Source organism: Microtus pennsylvanicus, chromosome 2 (genome assembly GCF_037038515.1).
Source record: "Microtus pennsylvanicus isolate mMicPen1 chromosome 2, mMicPen1.hap1, whole genome shotgun sequence".
Taxonomy (NCBI): domain Eukaryota; kingdom Metazoa; phylum Chordata; class Mammalia; order Rodentia; family Cricetidae; genus Microtus; species Microtus pennsylvanicus.
In genome coordinates this window covers 24,675,104-24,701,860 of record NC_134580.1, presented here as the reverse complement: position 1 = coordinate 24,701,860, position 26,757 = coordinate 24,675,104, and the positions used below count along the sequence as shown (strand labels likewise).

The 26,757-nt window shown below is 39.5% G+C and overlaps 1 protein-coding gene and 1 pseudogene across 1 annotated transcript in view; both read right to left on the bottom strand.

The window, feature by feature from the left end:
• Arid2 (AT-rich interaction domain 2) overlaps nt 1–26,757 on the bottom strand; it is a 146,959-nt gene that overhangs the window by 11,264 nt on the left and 108,938 nt on the right. Inside the window, exons 16-20 of the mRNA XM_075960458.1 lie at nt 19,618–19,766; nt 8,717–8,855; nt 8,546–8,631; nt 6,979–7,102; nt 6,794–6,885 (exon numbers count right to left, since the gene is read on the bottom strand). Of these exons, the coding sequence (XP_075816573.1) occupies nt 6,794–6,885; nt 6,979–7,102; nt 8,546–8,631; nt 8,717–8,855; nt 19,618–19,766 (590 nt within the window). The remainder of the gene's footprint in view (nt 1–6,793; nt 6,886–6,978; nt 7,103–8,545; nt 8,632–8,716; nt 8,856–19,617; nt 19,767–26,757) is intronic.
• Nucleotides 10,179–10,287, bottom strand: LOC142845366 (5S ribosomal RNA; annotated as a pseudogene).

Below are 26,757 nucleotides of genomic sequence, written 5' to 3'. Positions count from 1 at the left end.
AGCACCCACTTTAAGTCTACCTAGGATATCTTTCTCCTTTCTAATGGTGCAGGAGCACCCACTTTAAGTCTACCTAGGATATCTCTCTCCTTTCTAACGGTGCAGGAGCACCCACTTTAAGTCTACCTAGGATATCTCTCTCCTTTCTAATAGTGCAGGAGCACCCACTTTAAGTCTACCTAGGATATCTCTCTCCTCTCTAATAGTGCAGGAGCACCCACTTTAAGTCTACCTAGGATATCTCTCTCCTTTCTAATAGTGCAGGAGCACCCACTTTAAGTCTACCTAGGATATCTCTCTCCTTTCTAATAGTGCAGGAGCACCCACTTTAAGTCTACCTAGGATATCTCTCTCCTCTCTAATAGTGCAGGAGCACCCACTTTAAGTCTACCTAGGATATCTCTCTCCTTTCTAATAGTGCAGGAGCACCCACTTTAAGTCTACCTAGGATATCTCTCTCCTCTCTAATAGTGCAGGAGCACCCACTTTAAGTCTACCTAGGATATCTCTCTCCTTTCTAATGGCGCAGGAGCACCCACTTTAAGTCTACCTAGGATCTCTCTCTCCTCTCTAATAGTGCAGGAGCACCCACTTTAAGTCTACCTAGGATATCTCTCTCCTTTCTAATGGCGCAGGAGCACCCACTTTAAGTCTACCTAGGATATCTCTCTCCTTTCTAATGGTGCAGGAGCACCCACTTTAAGTCTACCTAGGATCTCTCTCTCCTTTCTAATGGTGCAGGAGCACCCACTTTAAGTCTACCTAGGATCTCTCTCTCCTTTCTAATGGTGCAGGAGCACCCACTTTAAGTCTACCTAGGATATCTCTCTCCTTTCTAATGGTGCAGGAGCACCCACTTTAAGTCTACCTAGGATCTCTCTCTCCTTTCTAATGGTGCAGGAGCACCCACTTTAAGTCTACCTAGGATATCTCTCTCCTTGTAGAGCTAGCTGATGCAGGTTTCCACAGCAGCCAGGGCATTTGTATTTAGTTTCAATAAGGATCCCTTACCAACTATGTGATTTTGCAACCATTTTCTTACTCTATGATTTGCCATTTACTGTTGACAATGTCTTTTCATGTGCAGGTTTTAGTTTCATGAAGTTCAGTTTGTCCGGATTCTGTTTGCTTCACTTCTAGCATACAAGAAGCCTTTGCCTCATGTTTGCTTCTACTTGGTTAGTAGTTTTAGCTCATTTATGCAACTCATTCATCTATTTTGAGCTAGGATATATATGGCAATAGCAGCTGTTCGATTTCTTTTACAAATATAAGTCTAGTTTTCCAAACATCATTTGCTGGAGACAGCCTGAGACTGAGAAACTGGCAGCCTTCTTCAAGAGCTCTCAGCTGTGTGGTAAGGTCCACGCTGGGGTCCTCCTCTGCTCTCTCGAGCTGCCTGTCTTTAACCAGTAGCACAGGCATAACATCCGTGCAGCGAGTTCTAACACCAGGAAGTTACTATGAGCACTCTGACTTTGTTGTTCTTTGTCAAGATTATTTTTACCTTTTTGAGTGCCTTTCAGGATGGATTAATCTATTTCCAAAAAAAGTAACTGCTGTCACTTTGATAGGGGAAATCTTAAAAAATAAATTTATATATGTTTGCCTGCATGAATGTCTGTGTGCCAGAAGAGGGCACTGAAGCTCTTGGAACTGGAGTTGTGAGCAGCCATACAGATGCTAGAAACTCAACCTGGATCCTCTGGAAGAGCAGACAATTCTCTTAAGCACTATTTCTCCAGTGCCTATATTGGCACTTGACCTTTCGCCCACTGAACATGGGCTATCCTCCTATTTCTTCGTGTATCCTTTAAATTCTCAGCAATATTTTATTATTTTCAACATATAAATTTCCAGATTTAGCTAGTTCCTAAGTGTTTTGTTCTTTCGATGTTGTTATAAGTGTGATACTTTCTTAATTTCCCTTTGGGATTGCTCATGATTAATGTATTTAATCAAAAGGACTATCTGGGGATAGCAGAGATGGCTCAGTGGTTACAGCATTTCTTGCTCTCTCAAAGGATTCGAATTTGGTTCCCAGCACACACATGGTGGCCTCTCAGCCATCTCCAGTTCCAGGGGACCCGATACTTTTTATTGACCTCCACTGGCACCAGGCATGGATGTGGTGAACATGTGTGTGTGTGTGTCTGTGTGTGTGTAGGAAAACCCCCCAAACATAAAATTAAAAAAGCACTTAAAAAGCATTAGTTGATTTTCAAATAAGATCTAAGTATTATTCAGTTATCAAAAGGAAACAAATTTTGAGACTTCACCAGAGCTGAAACTCAATGAGAAGGGATAAAATGCATCATTCAAACTATCAGATCCTGACATTAAAACAAAAATACCCTCATACACCTACCATTTTCCATGTGCAGGGTACTGTATGTCGAAGTAAAGGTAAACTAACATCTACCTCTTAACCTAAATGTTCTTATTAAGAATAGAAATATGTTTTAGTATTATTTCACTAGCAAAGGGATTCCTTACATTCTCCTTCATGTACTAGGATTTCAGACACAGAAAGGTCCAGCCCAGAAAATGCTCACGGGAAGGACACAGTCAAGATGGGCTGGATGCGAAGAACTTGGTGGGCTGCTGTAAGACAAGGTCTCACCATGCATCCTAGGCTGACTTCAAATTTGCAATCCCCTAATGTACCCTTCATAATCTTGCCTGATGGTGGCTTGCATTTGTAGGAAGCCACTATTCCGAGACCCTAAGTACTGACATTCCAGAATACATTTGCGTGACAACAGTCTACATGCAAAACAAGAAGTCAACCAGAAGCGAACAGGGCAAAGTAATAACTTCTAGCTCTGTGACTTATAGTCAGAGAAATGGGCTTTGTCATACAAGCCCAAGCATGCAACCAGCTTCCATGAAGGAACAGCCCTAAGGAAAAGTTATCTTGGGAACTCTAACCATTACACAAATTCCAATCAGATCTCTGGCAGGAAAGGAACCTGCCAGTTCCCCTTCCTTCTGTCTATCACATACATACTGAATGACTGTCACTAAAAAGCAACAATTTAAATAAACACCCAATCTCTCCACCTTCAAAGAGCTCCACATGCAGCAGAAAGGACACAGAGTTATCTGAACAGGGCCAGAGGAAGACACCAGGAATGGGGGTAGGAAGCCCGGATGCAGATTTCCTAAGCTGTGTTTGGGCAGTATTCTAATGTTCATGCTGGAATGGGTACAATCTGAACATTCAAAATGCTTACAGAACAGAGATTAAAAATCCAAAGACAGACAGCTTAGAGAAACAGAACAAGAATAAACCAGTGGGGAATGAAATGCAACCTAAGAAAGGTGCAGGGACTGCAGAGCAGGCTCAGTGAAGAGCACTGGCTACTTTTCCAGAGGACTGGGTTTAATTCCCAGCACCCACATGCTGGCTCTCAACCACTATAACTCCAATTCCAGAGGACACAACACCCTCTTCTGGCTTCTGTGGGTACTGCACACATATAGTGCCAAGAGATACCTGCAGACAAAACTCCCATACACATGAAAAAAAAGGCTATAGAAAGCAGTGCTCATCTGCACAGACTCACAGAAATAGCACACACTAACAGGAAGGACAGCAGAGCCTGCAACAGATGTGCAGAGGCGAAGACAGTCTAATGTGAAGGGCAGCGCGCATTGGTTTTCCTGTGGCTGCAAAGCAGGCTACAACAGAAGACAGGGTGAGCAGAGTGGGGAAGGAGGAAGAACACAGAAGACACTGGTGTCCCGACAGAGCCGGGTAAGCCTTAACATTAAAAAAGTCATTCTTTAGCCGGGTGGTGGCGCACGCCTTTAATCTCAGCACTGGGGTAGAGGCAGGCGGATCTCTCTGAGTTCAAGGCCAGCCTGGTTCTAAGGAGAGAATTCCAGGACAGGTTTCAAAGCTACAGAGAAACCCAGTCTCAAAAACATACAAAACAAAAAAACAACAACAATAACAAAATCATTACTTAAATATTATGAATGTTCAACCTCTAACACCCAAACCAAACACTAACCTCCAACAAAACCAATTTGATACTTTTCATGTTGCACATTAACAAAAAAATTATTCTTGCAATATTTGTCTGTGTTATTTCATTCCCTATATTTTCTTGTTCTGTCTATCCGCTAATTTCATTTTTCTTTACAGTTTAGTACTGTTCCACAGTGAACCCCACATTTGTTACCTACTGGTCAGCGGAAGGACATTTAGGTTGTTTATGTTTCCTGACTACATGAATGGAGTGGCAATGCACATGGCAGAGCAAGCGTTTGTGGAGCAGAACGTGTGGTTCTCCTGGCATATGCCCAAGAATGGTAGAGCTAGGTGCTATGGTATTTATTTTTGGCTTTTTAAATTTTCCACACTGATTTCCAGAAGGTCTTACCAGTTTACAATCTGACCAACAGTGAATGAGGGTTCCCTTTCCCCCACATCTTCTCCAGCATTTGCTGTCATTTTGTTTGATCTTTGTATAGCTGGAAAAGATTCTCTCCTACTTCTGTGGCTTCTTCTTTAACTCGATTGGTTGTTTCTTTAGCTGTGAAGAAGCCTTTTGGTTTTATGAGGACCCACTTGTCAATTGTTGGCCTTAATTCCTGAGCATATAGGATCCTATTCAAAAAGACCTTTTCTATACCTCTATCTTGTAGGTTACCATCTAGTCATTATTCTAGCACTTCCAGTGTTTCAGGTTCAGGTTTTGGTCCACCTGAGTTAGTTTTTGTGGAAGGTGATAGATGCAGGTCTGTTTCATTTTTCTGCACGTGGATTGCTAATTTCCCCAGCACTGTTTTAAAGATGCTTTCTTTATTTCAGTGTATGTTTTTGGCAGATTTGTCAAATATTAGATGTCTGTAGTTATGTGTACTCATATGTGGGTCTTCTATTTGTTTCCTTAGTCTACATGTATGCCAGTACCCTATACACTGGTTCTGGTTTTATTACTCAGTAGCATATCCTGAAATTATAACTCCTCTAGCATTGTTCTTCTCACGTTTCCTTTGGCTATCCAGGGTGTTTTATGATTCCACATAAATTTCAGGATAGTTTTTTTCTGTTTCTGTGCAGAATGACATGGGGATTTTGATTGGACTTGAGGATCTGAACTGGATCTGACCTAAAAGTGACTTCCCTGAGGACTAACTTCCATAGCACTGGAAGGTCCTCTGTAAGCTTCCAAGGGAGGGAAGCAACTAATAGCCCTACATGGATGTGAAGCCTATCAACCACAATAATGGCTAGCATGGCAAGATAGTCTATAAATGACAAGGACAACCAGATATTTCTCAGGGTACAGCATTGGACTTAAGGCCTGCTCAAGAGGAGAAAACCACACCTGGTGCTGGAAACTACCTAGGGCTACGGGGGCATAAACCTTAGAAGAGAACCTATTCCTACAACTCTATTAGAGCGGAATAATTTCTGATTACACTCTGAATGCTCACACCCATAGCTAGATGTAGCTCTAGCTCAGGAATCACTGAAGAACAGCAGAACAATTTTAGAGGCAAAGGAACAGGAAATTTGCTGTGAGGCTGTATCTCCAACAAATGACAGGGAAGCTTTATTGATGAAGACCAACAATATGGCTGCCTAAACAAGACCTCACCAAGTACAGTACCAAGACATTCTAGTGTGCTCTATCCACAGACAAAGACCTATAGGCAACCATGGACTGCTTGTTGAGAGAGGAAATAGTCTTCCCCAGGAATGAACCCCCTTAATCTGTTAACTAATACCAAGTCATCAGCCCTAAAATCAGACATACACAAGTAACAATACTATGTGTGTGTTGAGTGTTGTATGTGGGTAGGAATAGCAATTACAGAAAATGAGGCCAGGAATATGGGAGGGAACAGGGCAGGAACAGACATGGAGGAGTTGGAGGGAAGAAATGAAGGAGAGAAATGATGCAGTTATGTTTTAATTAAAAAATTATCACAAAAAATTTAAAGAGCTGGTATAGTAAAAATATCTTCTTTTGTAATTCCACAATTCTTATTCTTTGAAAATCTACTTTAAATATTATAATAGCTAAAACAATTTGATTGACTATAGATAGAAGGCATTTGTAGGAGACAGGTCTATTTAGTAAGAGGTACCCTGATATACTCTAGGCTGCTCAGTTGAGGATATGGAAAGAGTAGCAAGAAGATGGGCTGAGGAGAAACCCTGCAGAGGAGTATTATGACTCATAATAGCAATGAAATAATTTTATGGTTGGGGTCACCACCATATGAGGAATTGAATTTAAGGGTTGCAGCATTAGGAAGGCTGAGAACCACTGCTTTTAGAGGAATACTGCAGGGCATATTCTTGCAAGGATAAAGAGTCATTTCTACTTAAAAATTTATCTACAGATCAGGCTGTTGCTGATGTCTATTATAAAACATCAAAAGTATTACAGTGATCCTAATATTCACGGCTTTGATAGGCTTATTAAAAATGCCAACTGTCAAATGGAACTGAATTGATTTCACGTGATGCAAATGGCCAATTCCCTCTTTTCCCCAATAAGCACTCAGGTTCTGTCCTCAGAACTTTGTTTTCTTCTGTAAATGCTGTAGCCAGGAAGAAAATTGACAATAAAATAAGTTAAAGGCTTGTTTTCTGTAGTTTCCACTTTATTTTCGGCTTTGGAGAGACCATGATACCTGGCCTTACCATAAGATTTTGGAAACATTCACAAATCAATTAAAAAAATAGCAAATAAGAGATAGGTAATATCATCAACTCACACAGAGAAATACAGTAAGTTTGCTTTGATTATGGAAACAGATTACTCACCTGCGCCCACACTCTGAATATTTACCAATATTTTTTAATATTAAGGCAGCTGTTAGTCGGATGTGTTTAGTTATTGGTCCCTCTTTTTCATCCTTAAAAAGAACGGAGAATATAAAAAAAAAAGAATAAAGATCTAAATCCACAGGGCCACATCTTTACAGACAAGGGTTTCAAGGAGCACTTACTGTAAAGTCCCGGAAGACAAGGTTCCTTGAGCCTCTCCTAAGAGCCATGAGTGCGGCGCTGGGGTGACTGGCAATGGCCTTCTGTGCTCTAGGAGCTGAGCCTGTGCTCCCTACAGCTGGCTGCCTAAATTGATCAGACAGACAATGTTAACTGCACAGACAGACAACTGTGACCCCACCCCCTTGCCAGCCCACACAAACAGGTCTCTGTTTTAGGGCTTGAATTTCCAGCCTGTTCATCACAGGGTTTTACTACGTGCTCGACCTGGCCTTGAACATTCCATGTCCCTGCCTGAGGCAATACAGGAAGCACTATACACCACGCAGTCCATCAGTTTCATTCATTCATTCATTCATTCATTCATTTATTTATTTTGGTTTTTTCGAGACAGGGTTTCTCTGTGGTTTTGGAGCCTGTCCTGGAACTAGCTCTTGTAGACCAGGCTGGTCTCGAACTCACAGAGATCTGCCTGCCTCTGCCTCCCAAGTGCTGGGATTAAAGGCGTGCGCCACCACCGCCCGGCAGTCCATCAGTTTCAAAGCAAACAACAGATGTACTGCACAATCCATCTCTAAAGTTCCTATCCCAGGAAAGGAGGCAGTAACAGTAACTTAACACAGTACCAAAGTTGTAGAGCTCTCATTTTTGAAAGTACTGTGAAGCTATGTGTTAGGGAGGAAACATCAGCAATTTCAGATTACAAAAGAAGCTGACCTGTGGATTAGAACCTGTGTTAAGGACTGTATTCACATACGGTGCTTTCTTAACAGTCTGACTTTCAACCAGTTCTTGTCCACTATTTTTATTAAAGACATAGGGTGGAAGGACTGAGAGACTATAGTATAAACTCCCAATAAAACCACTGCCAGTGTCTGGCCAAGCAGACCAGCTGTACCGCCTGCTGAGCTGGAAGGCAGCGTGGAAAAAGCACTGGAGGATGTAGTCTAACAAACTATGCGTCTTCTGAAACTTGTAATCCAGGGATATTTCTGATGTTTTTAAAATAAATTCTGAATATTAAAAATATAATGTAGAGGGGGCTAGAGAGATGGCTGCTCTTCCAGAGGTCCTGAATTCAATTCCCAGTAACATACCGCGCCTCCAAAATATATAATCTTCATATGTAAGCCAGAATGAATAGTATGTATGTTTATATGTGTGCATGTATGTGTATAAAGAAATCTCTTTCCCATTGTCAAATACATGTTTACGCCCTTTAAAAAAAAAACCCCAATAGTTCTTCTAATTCACAATGCTTCCTCCGGTGCTGTCTGCCTACTGGTGTCTCTCCAGAGTCAGGGCTGCCTCTCAGACCACACAGTGCAATCTCTACGGGAACAGATACCTACGAAGAGGCAGATAAGGAGAGAATGTATGTAGTTTGAGCACAATCTCCTAGCTTGGTAGTGAGAGCTGGGTTAGAACACAGGCTTTGGATTTCCCATATGCTAAGTTTCTTTGTGCTGTTCTAGTGTTTTGCCTAGCTGTTTACTTTTTCAGTGCCCTGACCACTGCAGTGACTGCTTGTTCTTTATGCCCGATAGTAAGGAAACTAATTTTCTTTACTTGGTAGAAGATTTTTGATTTGCCACTTGTCCTGGTTCATCTTGTTTTAATCCTGCAAGCAGAGCATCCTTTGAACAGTGCTTATCCTTAAGGAGAAAAGAAAAAAAAATATGTTATAACCTTTAATGTAACCAGATGAATTACTAAGCAAATAGCATCAAGAAAGTATACCTGTAAGTGGGTAATAAAAGAAAACCTCTGCCGCTGAAAAGGCTCACAACCTTCCCAAAGACACTGCCCTGGATAGACGTCTTTTCCTCCATGTTCAGTAGCTGCATGGTAGAACACCTGTGAGGGTGTCTGAAACCACCTAGGAAAAGAGAAAGCAAAAATATCTGACACTCAGATAAATTCTTTAAATCATGTTGATATAATAGATTTAAAAAAAATTCTTAAGAAATCTTGGCTACAGTTTTTTAAAAAGATTTTATTTTTGATCATGTGTAGCTTGTGTGTGCACACGCACATCTGTGCAGGCACCTGCAGTGTCCAGCAGAGGGCACTGGATTCTACTTTTTGGCTATTACGTAACTGTGTCTATGTTTGAATAAATTAAAAAGTAAAAAAGACTGACTTATGTTTCTGTGTATAAATATTTTGCCTGTACACATGTATATGTGTTATCTGTGTTCTTGGTGCCCCCAGAGGTTAGAAGAGGGTGTTGGATCCCTGGGAACTAGAGTTACAGATGGTTGTAAGCTGCCACGTGGGAGCTGGGAAGAGAACCTAAGTCTCTTTTTTAAATGCTGAGCCATCTTTCTAGTCCTGAATCAATTTTTAATGCATATAATCTATCTAGCATCTCAAATTAATATCAGTCCAGGATACTGGATATTTAAAACAGATTTAAAGAAGAATGTAATTACTGAATTAAAAAAGACAATCTTAGTACTCCAAATATCTCACACACATGAAACAAATGCAACTGGAATGCTGTCACAAGGGACATTCTTATTATGTTCAAATTTCACTGAGAGTTTATTACATTATTATCTGAAAATAATTTTTGGGCTATATAATGATGTTTTGATTAATGACAGATTGCATACATGACTTATAAAAGTATGATGAGACTAAAAACTTCCTATCACCTAAGTGACATTGTAGCCAATTGGTACAGAAGTTGGTATAAACCAATAGTCAGCCACACAAAGGACAATAGTTAATGCATAAAATAAGACATTTGATAATGATAACATATGTAATTGCTTTATCTACTATAATTTTTTCTTTTACTTAGAGCTTTCGTGTGTAGCAGATATAGGCTTCTATAAATACAGGCTCCATGATGCCTGTACGATGAAGAATCACCTAAGTCCCCATGTCTCAGAATGTATCTTGGTTAAGGGATGCCGTTAATATATACTTTAAGTGGAAATGTACTACTTGTGACTTATGAGAAGGACTGAAGTACTAAGCACTTTGCAGAACATAACATAACACATCTCTGTGATACATGAAGTTGGCAATGATGCGAAAAAAGATGGCTAATTTTGAAAATTTTGCTTTGAGAACAGGTCTCACGATGTAGCCCTTATTGCTCCAAATGGCCATCCTCCTGCCTCTACCTTTTGAATGCTGGACCACACACCGCATCTAGCCAAATAGTGTTTCCTTGCATCATTTTTTTTTAAGCCTACCGTACCCGGTATTCCCAGGCAGTCTCCCATCCAAGTACTAACCAGGCCTGACCCTACTTAGCTTCCGAGATCAGGCGCATTCAGGGTGGTATGTCTGTAGACCCTTGCATCAATTTTAACTGCTGAGATGTATACACAATTGTGTGTAAATGACTTTAAGATAGCAAAGGTTTGTCATCCTACCCATTAAAGGCTGTACTTGGCACTCCTCTCCAGTTCCTTTCCCACCCCTGAGTCATGCACTGGCTGTGGTAGGTAGTTCAGGATGAAGTTCTAAGGTATCTAGTTCTAATGCAGCCAGTTTCAATGATTGTACAGGTGTGAAGACAGTGAAGGGTCCACACTAATATGATAAATGATCTGAAGTTATAAGTTCAAATGTAATACAGGGGGAAGAGCTGGGCCTGGTGGCACCTACCTATAATCCCAACACTTGGAAGGCTGCGGGCCAAGGCAAAACTAGGCTACCTAGCAAGTTGCTGTCTCAACACACCCTCCACGCTCCAAAATGGAGAGCTAATCTAAAGAATGAAGCAAACGTATATGGACAATACAGATTATGCATTTTTCGGGGAGGGGAATAATCAATGACTAGTTACTGCTTGTTACCGTATCTAAAAGAACTTTCCTCATGCCTTCCTTTCTAGCAGTCACCAAGCTCACTCCTCAAATCATAAAAGCATACTCAGGTAATGAACCCGGAGATTAAAGAACAGTAAAGAAAACCAAAGTTTCCTGAGATCCAGTTCATTTCCTCTGGCCTTCTCTGTACTCTGCTGATTAGATGCTCGCCATTCCCACCATAATATGCATCTTTACTCAAATTGTACCCGTGTTTTCTTCAGCATACTGTACTGTCTTCTGCTGAAAACTAGTAGCATCGACACAGCCAATGTGCTCCTTTGCACAGGCTTACATGGTGACATTCTTAAACACTTCACTTACTGGAAATCTAGTCTTGATATTATTCTTAAAACCACCTGATGATAGATGGCTCTATCTATTTATGATAGATAAATAGATGGGAGCGATAATCACTAGTCACTGTGTTTGGCGATACGAGTAGCAACAGAAACCTCCTATACTTTCACCTCCTATTTTGCTAACTCTTTTCTGTTTGAGACAGTGTCTCACTGCGGAGCTCGGGCTGACCTTGAACGATCCCATGTGCGACCACCCCAGCCTGTCTTACTAACTCTTAATTCTGATATAGTCTCAGGATTCCATGACATGCCACTAAGCTACTGCATCCATTCTCGAGTGATTCACCAGTCAGCACTCACCAGAACTGGCCCACAGTCAATGCTGACTAACTGAGCAGTGTGAACTTGTGAACAATGAATGTCCCAGTTTTATCTTCCTCTCCAAAGGAGACACAATCCTGACAGAGCTTAGTGCTTCCTCTCTCCCTCCATAGCCTCTCGGAGCTCGGCTACCGTCCCCAGGCTGGCTCTATGATTTGCTCACTGAGTTCTATATTTTCTTTGACTCTCCTATCTTTCCCTGTCTACTGATCACAATGTTTAAGAAGAGTGTAGATGCTAGGGCCATCATGCCCGATGTGTATTATTTTATAGTCAAATGAGACCGCGTCACTGGCTGCTAAAAACTAGGAGTACCAATTATCTTGGTAGAGGGCTAGGCACATTGTATTGTAAGAGTTTAAGATGGGAGGGAGATGAACAAGTCTAATTTCACTGTTAAAATTCCTTATTCCGAAGCTGGAGAGATGGCTGGTTGGTTAAGAGGACACACTGCTATTACAGACAAGTTCAGTTCTCAGTATCCATGGCAGATGGATAGGCTTACAGTTGCCTAGCTCCCGCTCTAGGAGAATCAGATGCTTCTGTCCTTGGCAGACACTTGCACTAACATGCATAGACTCGCTAATACATAATTAATTTTCTTTAAACTACAAAAATCAAAGCAGATCTCTGCAAGTGGTATATATAGTAAGTTCTAGGCCAGTCAAGGGTATGTGGAAAAACCCAGTCTCAACAAACAAGCAAGCAAACAAAGATTTAGAGACATCAAGATATGTTTATTTGGTTTTTGTTTGTTTGCTTATTTGTTTTTGAGACAGGGTTTCTCTGTGTAACAGTCCTAGCTGTCCTGGAACTAGTTCTTGTAGACCAGGATGGCCACTAATTAAGAAAATGCTCTACAGGCTTGCCATAGCCTGATCTTAGGGAGGTATTTTCTTACATGAGGTTCCCTCTTCTCAGATGACTTTAGTTTGTGTTCAGTTGACATAAACTAGCCAGCACAATTGACCCCTTGTCAACCTGACACACACCACATTACTGTTAAGCCACCTCTCCTTTCACATCCATCCCTAAGATCTCATTAAAAACAGAATAACTTTAAAAGTCACAGTCTTTATAAATCCTTAACATTAAAAACTCAGTCCCGTTAACACATTCAGTATCTTTAAAAGTCCAATATCTCTTTTAAAAGTTCAAAATCTTTCAACTCTGGGTTTCTGGGGGGAAAAAAAAAGTTAAATACTTCTGTATTTCAAGAGGGAAGACCCTGGACACAGTAACAATCAGATCAAAGCGAAACCAAACTCCAACATGTAAATAATGAAATGCCCATCCAGGTCCTGGCATCCACTCACAATCTTCTGGACTCTTGTGGTCACTTCTCTAGCTCTGCCCTCTGCGGCACACAGTCTGTCGTCTAAGCTAGGGCAAAGTCCACTCCACTGCTGGTGGATATCCCAAGGTACTGGAGTCTCTCAAATGCTGGGGTCTTCTGCTGCAACTGGGCTGCACTTTTACCAATAGATTCTCATAGGCTCTCCTCATGGTACCAAGCCTCAACTTCTCTGCATGACCCCTTCAGTCCTGGGACTTCAACTTCCACTGAGGCTGTACCTTCACCAATGGCTGAGTCTCCTGGCTTCTTAAGTGCCGAGCCTCAGCTGCTCTCCATGACTACTTCACGCCTTCAAACCCAGTACCATCTAGGTCACTCTCACACTACCAAGCCAGCTGCCAGCACGAGGTACAGCCTTGGCCTTCTCTGGACCACAGCTTCTGGGTGCTGACCCCGAGGAAACACTTCCCAGGACACTGGGAAGAAGAGCTCAGTGATGCTGTTTTCTTCTTGGTCACTCCTAACGGCTCAGCTCCAGGTAAGCAGCATCCCAGGAAAACAAAGGCTTTTCTTCAGCACTTCTAGTTTCTTGTTAGTCACAGCTGAGTCTTGAGCCCCAGCTGACCAGACACCGCAGACTCTTCACACAAAAGGCCTGGTAGAGTCTTTGCTTTCCTGAAACCTCCCAAGCCAGGTTTCCATCCTCTGCACTGCTCTCAACAGTCTTCTCTTCCAGGCTCCCACAGAACAGCCCACTGAGCTCTCCACACTCAGTGACTTCTAGCTCAAAGTCCCAAAGTCCTTCCACGGCCCCCAACCCCTGTAACACGGTCAAGTCTGTCACACCTATGCCCACTATAATGGTACCACCTTGTTTTAGTTAGGGTTTCTACTGAGTGATAAAACAGCATGACCAAGACAACTTGGTGAGGAAAGGGTTTATTTCAGCTTACACTTGCAGGTGACAGTCCATCACTAAGAAAGTCAAATCAAGAAACTATCCATGACAGATATACATATACATTCCTAAACATAACCAGTTCCGTCCAGATACTTTTCCTTCTATGTATGTTTTCAGAGTTGACCATTTCATATTAGAAAACCAATTGGTGTGCTCGTCCCCGAGGAAAACTGTTTCTCTTCCTCTCAGCATTCTTTAGTTGCCTGTAGTTAGTTCTGTGTAGGGTTGGGCCTTATGGGTTTTTGTCCCTTTCACCTGACACGTCTACTGGTGTCATCGATGTTCTCATGTTTGGGCATCATGTTGAGACTTTATAAGATGTAGCTCCTAACATTACAAAGAGACACAATCTCACTACAAACTCCTGGATCCTCTGGCTTTTACTATTTTCCCACCCCTCTTTCTGCAATGTTCTCCGAGTCTTAGGTGCAAGGAGCTGTATGCATATTCTGAGCAGAATAAAGGAAGGATCGAAATGAATCTGAATAAAATTCCAGCATGAGTACTTACTTGGTTTCCCAGAAAGAGCAGGCACTGTGCACAACACTGTTCTTGGGAAGTAGCTCACAGCACAGAGTGCTTCTATCTAAATGTTGCTCAGTACACACAGGCACCAGGCACATTCACATCCCCTATTCGCACCCCCACTTTATGCTAAAAAGTGGACTTCTGAACATCATTTTCCAGAATCACAGAGCTGGGATTTCAAACTAGGTATATATGTTGAACACTAAAGACTGATTTTCTCCCCTAACATAACTTAATATACATAAATACATTACTAGGTATAAACTAAGGCATACTTTTATTATCAGTGTCTATGATACTGTAGTTTGTTTTTCATGTTTGTAAAAATTCTGAAAACAAACTAGGTTTAAGAGATTAGTAATGGCTGATAATTTTTCTGTATTCCATGAATAATTTCCCAAGGAATAAATATTAATAAACTACAGGCTAGATTCCCAACCTAGGAAATTATATTTATAACATTTTAAATATTTAACATTAAAACCATTTTAACCCCAATTAATTTTATGTTATATGAACCTTTTGATATTTGGTAACACAGTAATTGGGCTCTTTTGTTTGTTTGTTTTTCTTTAGACAGGTTTCTCTGTAGCTTTGGAACCTGTCCTGGAACTAGCTGTTGTAGACCAAGCTGACCTCAAACTCATAGAGATCCGCCTGACTGCTGGGATTAAAGGTGTGCGCCATCAATGTCCAGCTAATAACTGGGCTCTTTGGAACTCAATGTTGAAAGAATGGAGCCTTGTTCCAAACCAACCACCACCCACTCAAGCAGCTGATGCACATCACTACCATAGGTAATAACACTCCTGGTCACTATTTTCTTAGCACAGCGGTGGTGAAGCCTTGGGGAGCATACACTTCCCAAAATAATGCTGCCCATAGCAGCGCTACATGAAATCAGTCTTGCCCTTAGGAAGACTCATTGGCTCTAAATATCATCCAGACTTCCAGTGAGTCTCACTAGTACACAGATTCTTGCACCCAAACACAAAAGAATATTACTTCTCAGCACCTCAAAGAACTTTCTCTAAAATTGACCACATATTTGGTAACAAAGCAAACCTCAACACATAAAAAAAAATATGGAATAACCCCCCTGTATCTTATTGTATCACCATGACTTAAAGTTAGAATTCAACACCAACACTAATTTTAGAAAACCTACAAACTCAAGGAAATTGAACAGAGTGCTCAACTGAATCACCCCTGGGTCAAAGAAGAAATAAAGAAATTAAAGACTTCCTAGAATTCAATGAAAATGAATGCACAACATACCCAAATCTATGGAACACTATGAAAGCAGTGCTAAGAGGCAAGTTCATAGCACTAAGTGCCTACATAAAGAAAGTAGAGAAATCTCATGCTAGTGACTTAAGATCACATTGAAAGCTCTAGAACAAAAAGAAGACTCACCAGGTAGAGCAGATGACAGGAAATAATCAAACTGAGGGCAGAAATCAATAAAATAGAAACAGAAAATAATACAAAGAATCAATGAAACAAAGAGCTGGTTCTTTGAGAAAAATCAACAAGGTAGACAAACCCTTATGCAAACTAACCAAAAAGCAGAGAGACTACCCAAATTAACAAAATCAGAAATTAAAAGGGGGAAATAACAACAGACACTGAGGAAATCCAGAGGATCAATAATTAGGTCATACTTTGAAAACCCATATTCCACAAAAATGGAAAATCTAAAAGAAATGAACAAATTTTCTGGATAGGTGCCACATACCAAATTTAAATCAAGACCAGATGAACAATTGAAATAGACCTATAACATGTAAGGAAATAAAAGCAATCATCAATAGCCTCCCTACCAAAAAAAAAAAAAGGCCCAGACACCAATGGTTTTTATGCAGAATTCTACCAGAACCTTCCTCAAAGAAGAGCTAATACCAATACTCCTCATCAACAGAAACAGCAGGAACGTTGCCAAACTCTTTTCATCAGTATACTCTGATACTGAAACAATACAAAGATTCAACCAGGAAATAGAATTACAGACCAATCTCCCTCATGAACATTGATGCAAAATACTCAATAAAATATTGGCAAACCGAATCCAAGACTTAAACATCAAAAAAAAAACAAAACCATCCACCATGATCAAGTTGACTTCATCTCAGACATGCAGGATGGTTCAACACAGAAAAATATATTAAAAGGAATCCACCATATATATATAAACTGAAAGAAAAAAACTACATGATCATCATTAGATGCTGAAGAAGTCTTTGACAAAATACAACATCCTTTCATGATAAAGGTCTTGTAGAGATCAGGGATACAAGGAACATACCTAAACATAATAAAGGCAATATACAGCAAGCCAACAGTCAACATCAAATTAAATGGAGAGAAACTCAAAATGATACCAATAAAATCAGGAATAAGACAAGGCTGTCCACTATCTCTATATCTATTCAACATAGTACTCGAAGTTCTAGTTAGAACAATAAGACAACAAAAGGAGATCAAGGGGATACAAACTGGAAAGGAAGAAGTCAATCTTTTGCAGTTTGCAGATGATATGATAGTATACATAAGTGAGCCCAAAAATTCTACGAGGGAACTCCTACAACTGATAAACAGCTTCAGTAATGCGGCAGGATACAAGATCAACTCAAAAAAAAAAAAAATCAGTAGCGGGCTGGAGAGATGGCTCAGTGGTTAAGAGCATTGCTTGCCTTCCAAAGGTCCTGAGTTCAATTCCCAGCAACCACATGGTGGCTCACAACCATCTATAATGAGGTCTGGTGCCCTCTTCTGGCCTGCAGACATACATGCAGACAGAATATTGTATACATAATGAGTAAATAAATAAATATTAAAAAAAAAAATTAGTAGCCCTCCCAATCCTACTCTTAAATTCTTAAAAAAAAAGTCCACAAACAGCTTTAATAGACTACTTACTTTGTCAGTTATTCTTTACCAGAGAACACAGAAAAAGAAAACAGAAATTCATAATAAATAGATATAAAGTAGACACTAGTGACCAAAATGTCAAATTAGCTTACTACATAAGCTAAAATAATAACAATACCAATAGTAACAACATGAAAGCAAGTTCTGAAGGCATAGCCAGGTGGCAGAGCCCTTGTTTAACAAGTACAAGGCCCCAAGTACCATGTCAATAACAGCAAAAAGAGACAGAAAAAAAAAAATATGGTGAGTTTCACTGAATTAAAGAAGTAAGCAGACAATCTGAAGAATTTCTCTGGGACTTATGTCATGATCAAGTACACATAATACAGAAGTAAAAACAATTCCTACCCTTACTAACATGATGAATGTGTTTTATTTTTTCATTGAAAAGAAAACAAACAACAACAACAAAAACCACTGGTCAGGACACATTAAATTGATAGTATGCACCACTGCTGGGTTGACATTTAAGATTAAGTTTGATAAGCACTGGTTTTGGATGCTATTAATAATCCCAGGCTTATGATCTTATGAAATTAACAAAACATAATTATCTCTAATAAATAAAAAGAGCTAATAAAAAATTTTAAGCTATGAAAATGAAATCTTGGCTGAGCAGCACTTGCACACGCCTTTAATCCCAGCACTCAGGAGGCAGAGGCAGGTGGATCTCTGTGTTCGAGGCCAGCCTGATCTACAAGAGTTAGTTCCAGGACAGGCTCCAAAGCTACAGGGAAACCCTGTCTCGAAAAACCAAAAACTAACAAATAACAACAACAACAACAATAAAAAATGGAATCTCTATTCTCTATAAAATGAAAACTACTTTGCCTATTAAAGTAAGTGTCCAATGCTTAAAGTTCTCAAATTACTTACTCAAGGCAAAGTGTCTTGGCTCAGCTCTTCTGATGGAAAGAAACAATTTTAGCCAGCATCTTAAGGTTTCTTTCAAGTCTAAGAATGCTTTAACTAAGTTCCAGCTCTTTCTCAGCACATGCAAAGACCTACCTTCCAAACCCAACACCACCAAAGGAACAGAGGGAGTTCAGTCCTGGGGCTAGAAGATGGCTCAGTGAGAGAAAGTGCTTGCTGCACAAAGGCAAGGAGATCTGAAACATCACCACTCAAGAGTGCCCACACATGTGGACCTGAAGGGCTTTCTGGCCAGTCAGCGTAACCAACAGGCTGAGCTCCTGGTTCACACATATATACCATGCATGTACTGTGTGTATACATGCACATACACATGCACGCTCGCGCGCGCGCACACACACACATGCACACACACACATACAAGCACATATAGATACACTCACACAGTAAGTTCAGTTCTATTTGCTGTTAATATTTGTCACTAAATGTGAAATGGTACAACTTCAAATGATTTTCAAAATTAAAGACAAAATTCATTTCCTAAATCATATTACTTCTAAGCTTTTCCAAAAAATTTACATTTGTTACTATATTACTTTACAAAACACATTATCAGCCCAGCAGTGGTGACACACGCCTTTAACCTCAGTACTCAGGAGGCAGAAGCAAGAGGATCTTTGTGATTTTAAGGCCACTCTGATATAAAGAGTAAGTTCCAGGACAGGCTCCAAAGCCACAGAGAAACTCTGTCTCAAACAAACAAACAAACATGAAAACCAAATCAAACAAAACCAAAAAACACATAATCAAATTTGGTTTTACTTTTCTTTTTTTATTTTTGTTTTTCAAGACATGGTTTCTCTGTAGCTTTGGTGCCTGTCCTGGAACTAGCTCTTATAGACCAGGCTTGCCTTGAACTCACAGAGATCCACCTGCTTCTGCCTTCCAAGTGCTGGGATTAAAAACACCACTGCCCGGCTGGTTTTTCTTTTCTTTGAGATCGATCTTACAATAAACACAGGCCTCAAAACTATGGTAATCCTATTGCCTCAGCCCCCTAAGTGCTGGGATTACAAGTACTAATAACTAAATACTTCGGGCTATAATGGCTTTTTTTCCCAAAATGAGATAGGGTTTTATTATGCAGCCTTGGTTGACCTGGAACTTGCTATGTAGAACAGGTTGGCATCAAACTCAAGACATTCATCCATTTCTGCTTTTTGAGTGCTGAAATTACAAGTTGTACCACTATGCCTGGCTTAAAATCAGGTTATTAACTCATTTTCTTCCAAAATTAACGCTCAGACACATTTCTTACTAGCATTGAACAGTAGAGTTCTTCTGACTACTGACACACATCTTTGAGCTGAAGCATGCCACTTGTTCCATCTAAGTGTAATTAGCAACACAAAAGACTTTTCATTAAAAGTTACTGGTTTCAGAAAAAGAAATTATAAACTATATAAGATAGGAATGTAAATACGAAAGCACTCTAAAACAAATAACACTTTTGTATAACAAATAAAATAGTCATTTACTTTTTACAAGACTGCCATAGACACATGAAGTTCTGCCCAGGTTTTCTCACGGGATCTGCATGCTGACTGGATGCATTGAGTGGAGAAGGCTGAGAACTGTTAGGCTGGCCCTGTACTTGTACAGCTGCTGAAGGTGGCAGAGGAGTGTTCTGTAGAAAAGGACAAACACAGTTTGTGACTTGACACTGGAAAACAGCATTTTATAGTCTATAAGTTCATTAACACATTTACGCATTTGGAACATAAAATTTACATTTTGTAATTTTAAGTTATTGATTATATTTAAAAATAATCTTTATAAAAAAATTAAGAAGTATGCTTATATGCCAGGCGGTGGTGGCTCACGCCTTTAATCCCAGCACTCGGGAGGCAGAGGCAGGCGGATCTCTGTGAGTTCGAGACCAGCCTGGTCTACAAGAGCTAGTTCCAGGACAGGCTCCAAAACCACAGAGAAACCCTGTCTTGAAAAACAAACAAAAAATATGGAACCAAAGAAGAAAGATTATACATAATGTTATTTCTTGACATCTGTGGGGGCTTGGCTCCAGAATCCTCATGGACATCAAGATCCGTGTACATTTATGTAAACGGCAAAGCAGTCGGATATAAATGTGCATGTTTTCTTTATATAGTTTAAGTCATTCCTAAAATTATATACAATAATTCAAAGAATGTAATACATAAATGCAAATAGTTGCTTCACTGTATTGTTCAGGGTATAATAACAAGAAAAAAGCACATGTTCAGTAAAGAATCAGAAATTTTCTGATATTTTTGATTCAAGTTAATTTCATTCATGGATGTGGAACCGACAGACATGGACAACAGACTACATCACTCAAATTAAGACTCTTAAGCAGAAGCAACTAAATATAGTTTTAAATGAAAATGAAGCCATTTGATTTATTTGTGCCCTTCAAGAATAGATCAGATGTAAATTAATGCTTTGAATAATTCTTGTCTTTTAGATTTCATCAGTGATATAATATGAATCAAAGCAAACTTCAGATCTGAGTTAACAGTGATGAATATAACCATGTAAGGAGAGTATCAGAAATATTAAATAATTTGCAAAAAAAGTGGCTACTAACTTAATCTTTGCTATTCAGTTACAGTTTGCACTGGTGCAGTTTTGGGGATCTAACCAGGACTTTTCCCATGCTAGGCAAGTGCACTACCACTGACCTACAACCATAATTCTTAGTTACGGTGCTCAGGCTGGCTGGCCTTGAATTTGCCATGTAGACCAGAATGGCTTATAACACAGTCTTTCTGGCACCACCTCGTAGATGCTGAATCAGAGACACAGTCTACCATGCCTGGCAGGGACAGCTTTGATGGTAACACTGGCATAAAGTAGACATACAGTCTTCTAAATACAACCTTTGTTATATTCTATACCATATGTTTTTGTCTTTAAGAAACACTAAAGTATCTTTTAAAAAAATTAAGTCATACATTTTCTTAAAATACCTTAAATCATGTAAAAATTTCTTATAGAAACACTAGCATATCCTTTTCAAGAATTGTTTAAAAGTGTAGTACAATTCAGAATATATTTGTTCATTTATTGGTAACATCAGCACAGAACGGCAAATACTGAAAGTACTGTTCTTTTTCTGAGCCCAAACAAAAACATATAAGACTATAATAGTATAAAATACAAATAAAGAAGAAAATAAAATGCTCAATACTTGGCAGAAATGCAAATAGGACTTGAGTTCTAGGCCTAGCTGAGGCTGTAGCTCAGGGGGCAGAGTGCTTGCCTAGCCTGTAGTCCTGGAGTTGATCTCTCACACAGGAAGCCAAGTGTGGTAGTTTGCTACCCTGCGATGCTGGGAAGCTAATCCAGGGTCTTCCCCATGCTAGCAAGTATTCTACCACTGGGATTACACGTCTGTATTTCTAGCACTTGGGAGTAGAGGCTACGTGATCTGACGTTCAAGGTCATGCACAGCTATGAGTTCCAGGACCAGCACGGGTATACAAGAACTTGTCCTTAACGACAAGGAAAAAAAGCAAACAAACAGAAACAGCAAGGAAACAAACAGAAATGTTTTATTCTAAGCTCCAGGAGGAGGAAGCCTACTCTAGGAAGACAGGTCAAGTTGCTTCTGCAATTGGCTAGCATCTCTGAAATGTAGGAATGAGAGAATCAAAGTATGAGGAACTGGAGTGCCTCAAGCACCAAGGAAAGGGACCTTCCAGCTCCACGGGTCAGGACTCAATTGTTCAATCTGCTTTTTAAGGAATTTCACTCTTCTGTACGCCCGTCCCTGTGTGCATGCCTACGGCAGAGGACAATGTTAGGAGTCGGTTCTCTTTACCACCATGTGCTTCAGAGATGGTTTTGTGTGCTGAGCCATCTTGTCAGTCCTCAACCCCAGTGTGTCCTTTTCCAACAGCTTATGTGACCTGGGCAATCTTGTTACCTTCATTGATCCTTGATTTTTTTTTCTTTTTTAAGTCAGCATTCTGACTGATTTTTAACCATACATGGAACACCTAGATTTTCATTCCATGACAACTGTCACTATTACCATTATAATAAAGAAACCCAGAAGGGAAACATGTTTTGAGTTCAGAGGGTAAGATGAACCTACTCCAGATATCTCTGAATGGGTTAATACTCCACATACAGATCAGCCACTGTGGGGAGAAAGACCACAAATGGAGCATGCGAAGTGTTAGACAGTTTCTTTCTGAACAGAAAATTATGAATTCAATAATTGAAAAATAAAAGGACCAATTCTAGCCAAGCATAAATCTCAAGAACGAGGAATTACAGCACACTGAAATTTTCTTAAAGGAAGCATCTGCCAAGGTTAATGAACTTTCCTCATTTAGTCACTACTGCCTTTCAACTGGGAGTCTTACTGACCATCCTGCCCAATGTGTGTATAAAGGCTTACTGACTTTCACAAATGCCAAAAGACTTTTTTTGGTGGTTATGAAAGTCTTATTGGGTCACAGAAAACAGTAACAAGTAACATCGTGTGAGATTCTACTCCCTAATGTTAACAAGGGATATGGCAAGGATGACTGAAGTTAGTCTAAGTTGTGAATTAAAAATGAATAAAAACATATTAGTCAAATGCAATGTGTAGAACATTTTAGTATCCTCAAACAAAAAACACAGACACAAAGGCACAGACAGACAGACAGACACACACACACGCACACGCACACACTCTCTCTTACTTTAAAAGACAACTAGGGAAGAAAACCTGGCATATAAACTGGTGAAAGGAATGTAAAGGAACCATTACTTCTGTTAAGTAAAATTTGGTATTACAGTGCATGCATCCACCTAAAAGAAATAAAAATTGAAATGTAGTGAAATGAAATGTTTGTATTTGTTTTGGAGGAGAGGGGAGGGCATAAGGGAACAGAGGAATCCAAAACAACAAAATGTGACTAATATCTGAAGGTGGCTGGTTCTGTCATTAAAAAACATATACATATATATTTTTAAATACTCCAGTACATTAATGTATTAAGAATCAGGTTTTGGGAGCTGGAGAGATGCTCTTCAGGAGACCAGGGTTCAATTCCCAGCACCCACATGGAGGCTTCATAACCATTCCAACCCCAGCTCCAGCTCAACCAATGCTCTCTTATGGCTTTCCCCAGCACCAGGCATGCTTATGGCACACAGACACACATACAGGCAAAACACCACACTCATAAGATAAAGAATAACTAAAGGCCTTTTTACAAGAATGCAAAGCTGGCCTCCTATCCCTTCACGTGGTTTCTAGTGACTGCAGAAGGCTAGCCACAGCCAGAACTCAAGACAAAGACACAGAAAGCTACAAGAAGGATTTCAAGATATCTGAGCCAGAGGCATATTGTGTTATCATTTGTTACTGAGAAGAACTAAGGCTTTTTCCAAATTATGTTTTTTAAAAACAATGTGAAAAAGGCTTAATTGAACAAGCAAATGGCAAAATTAATATAACGCAAGGGATGTAAAAAATTGTTATGTTTTGTAATATAAAATTAACAAAAATGTTCACAAATATGGCAGATTTAATTTCTGGAAACAATACTATTCATTTTGTTAAACTATGACCTTGTTTCCTTTTATTGTCTGTTCAAGAACAAATTATGGCTAAAAATTCTACATACCACTGATAATATTTTGATATAACATTCTTGGATCTCTTTTTAATATTAGTAGTAAAAACCTTTGAGTAACATCTAACCTGAGTTATAATAGAGGGGAGTCTGGCGGCCAGGAACTGGATAGCGACAAAGATGTAGCAGGCACTTCAAAGGCTTCCGAGAATTAGAGCTGTACACAGACTGTGAGTATGTGCCTGCACTTAGTCTGGATGTGTAGCTCTTCCACAGCAGAATGGAGAGAAATAGCCATCACTGGGAAAAAGAGGATGAGGACTCTACACCAGCTAACTTTCTTGAGGCTGTACTAATTCCGTTTTCTTTAACTACAAGTTAACCATACTAAATGTGACAATCTGAAATGTAAGTTCTAAAAATTTGAAACTTTCTAAGCACTGGAATGACAAGTACAAAATTCCCTTCTATGACCCTTCTGTACTATGCACAGTCACGAAACATATTGTATAAACATGTGTATAAGATAAATGTTTATATACAAGATACATAAAAAAGAAACATATTTTGTGTTTAGATTTGGTTCCTATCCTTAGGATATCTCATTAAGGTCTTCAAATATTTCAAAATTAAAGAGGAAATAACAGGAAAATCTGTAAAACATTTAGTCAAAAGAACTTTGGATAGGGGCTTTAGCTTCTACTGAACTTTTTACTCTTATTAAGAATATATATAATGCCGGGTGGTGGTGGCGCACGCCTTTAATCCCAGCACTCGGGAGGCAGAGACAGGCGGATCTCTGTGAGTTCTAGGCCAGCCTGGTCTACAGGAGCTAGTGCCAGGACAGGCTCCAAAGCTACAGAGAAACCCTGCCTCGAAAAACTAAAAAAGAATATATATATATATATATATATATATATATATATATATATATATATATATATATATATATATATATATATGCCCTTGTAAGAACAAGTAGAAAGACGGTGGGCAGTGCTGGAACACACTTTTAATCCCAGCACCTGAGAAGCAGAGGTAGGTGTATCTCAGTGAGTTCGAGGCCAGCATGGTCTACAGAGAAACTTTTAGGGCAGCCAGAGCTATACAGAGAAACCCTGTCTCAAGAGAAAAAACAAAAAAGGAAGAAGAACATGTAGAAATACAACAAAAAAGGAAGTTAGATTTCTTGGTAAAGTCTTCCTTAGTTATTGCAATATGCAATTACAATACAAATCTCAGCAATAGATTAAAAACACTGAAATGGTATCATGTGGCTTTTGTTAAAATGATTTCTTATAATAACACTTAAATGTGCCCTCCTGAAGGCTAAAGATTCTCCTTTTAATGGGATGAGGCAATTCCTCAAGGTCCTTTTCAAAGGGAGGAATAAATTGAGCATGGTGGATCAGATTTGTAAACTGACTATAAACTCAGAAACCAGGAAAGAAGGTTGAGAGAGGCCAAACTGAGCTACATAGTAAGCTCTGTCTCAGAAACCAAACCAATACAGGAAGGGAACAAAAAGGAAATAAGCAAAAAACACTGCACTATATCACATTGAAAATGAGTCCTGTGAGAACAGGGAACTAAAACCTAATACACATAAAATATGTGTTAGTCACAACTTAATAAATGATTGTTATATACAAGAATTTAACAAGTTACCAAAAGCTGGGCATGGTGGCACACATTTGTAATCCTAGCAGTTCAAAGTCAACCTTTTCTACACATAGCTGAGTTCAAGGATAGTCAGAGCTATATAGTGAGACCCTGTCTCAAACAATAAAAACAAACAAACAAAAAAAAACAAGTAAGCAAACAAACAAAACACAAGTCATCAGATCATGGGATTATTAACAGATACAGAATGTTCAATACATGTTTTGCATGATGTTGAAAAAAACTTTCATTTATTTTTAAGTCTTTTAGTCATTTTTACTTGTAAATATGTTAATGCAGGTTTTGTTTGTTTTGCTTCTAACAGGCATCAATTCAAGGAAAATGCAGAAGGTAGGCCATCTGGAAATGGTACTCCATAAGGAGCATTCAGAACTTGCAAATATAATAGATTTTAAATGAGCAGCTATAAATAAGGAAATCTGCCTTGAAGCAGGAACAATTTTAAAATTTCTCTACATATTTCTAGTTAAATATCATTTAAATGTAAAATTTATATTTTCACACCACTTATTCTCAAGTATTCTTCGTCACTTCAGCCTTCTATAATTAAATTAATACACCTGATTAACAGGAGAAACAATCAGTAAGAAAAAGTGGTATGATACAGGCAATTGGAAGGATTATCTACTGCACTGCTCCAACCTTTCAGCCCTGCACACTCTGAAAGTCTAGTTACCCCTTTCTAGGGACTATACTCCTTCTTGGCATCCCTAGATCCTTTGAAATAGTAGGGAATGATGGCTCCATTTGAAAAAACAGCACATTTACAAATCCTCTGCCTTCTGTGTTGATGCAACAGTGGCATGAATGTTAAGGAGTAATTAAACCTCCGGATTAGATTTCAGGTTTGCCCATGGGAGAGAATTCGGTCCTGTACTGTAAATCTGGTCAAAAGACTATAAGCTATGAAGGTCACTGGCCCTACAGGGCAACCTTCTGCTACTACTACTTTGCTAAATATACACTGAAATGTTGACTATAACTAGACATTTAGTAAATTTGATTATTATATGTGAGAATCTCTTGTTTCATCTTGATTATAGGCCTGACTAGATAGACACATTGTTAAGCTGCCATCTAAATATTTGTTTATAACCATAGATTTGAGCTACTCTCAACCGTGGTCAGAGAAGGACCTCTGTGTAGTTGGCAGAAGTTAATGCAAAGACTCATACCTGGTCAAAGTGCTGGGAATAAGTCACTGTTGAGTGCTCAGCCCTACTAAAAACATCTGTATGCATCTACTGCCTCCTATTCCAGGTCTCTAAGGCTCAGGGATCACTGTAGATAATAGGATAGACCAAATGTAAGAACTGGAGAATGGGAGGATGCTGTGAAACGCTGACTTCTGAAGCTGGTGTGGTCACTGCACTCATT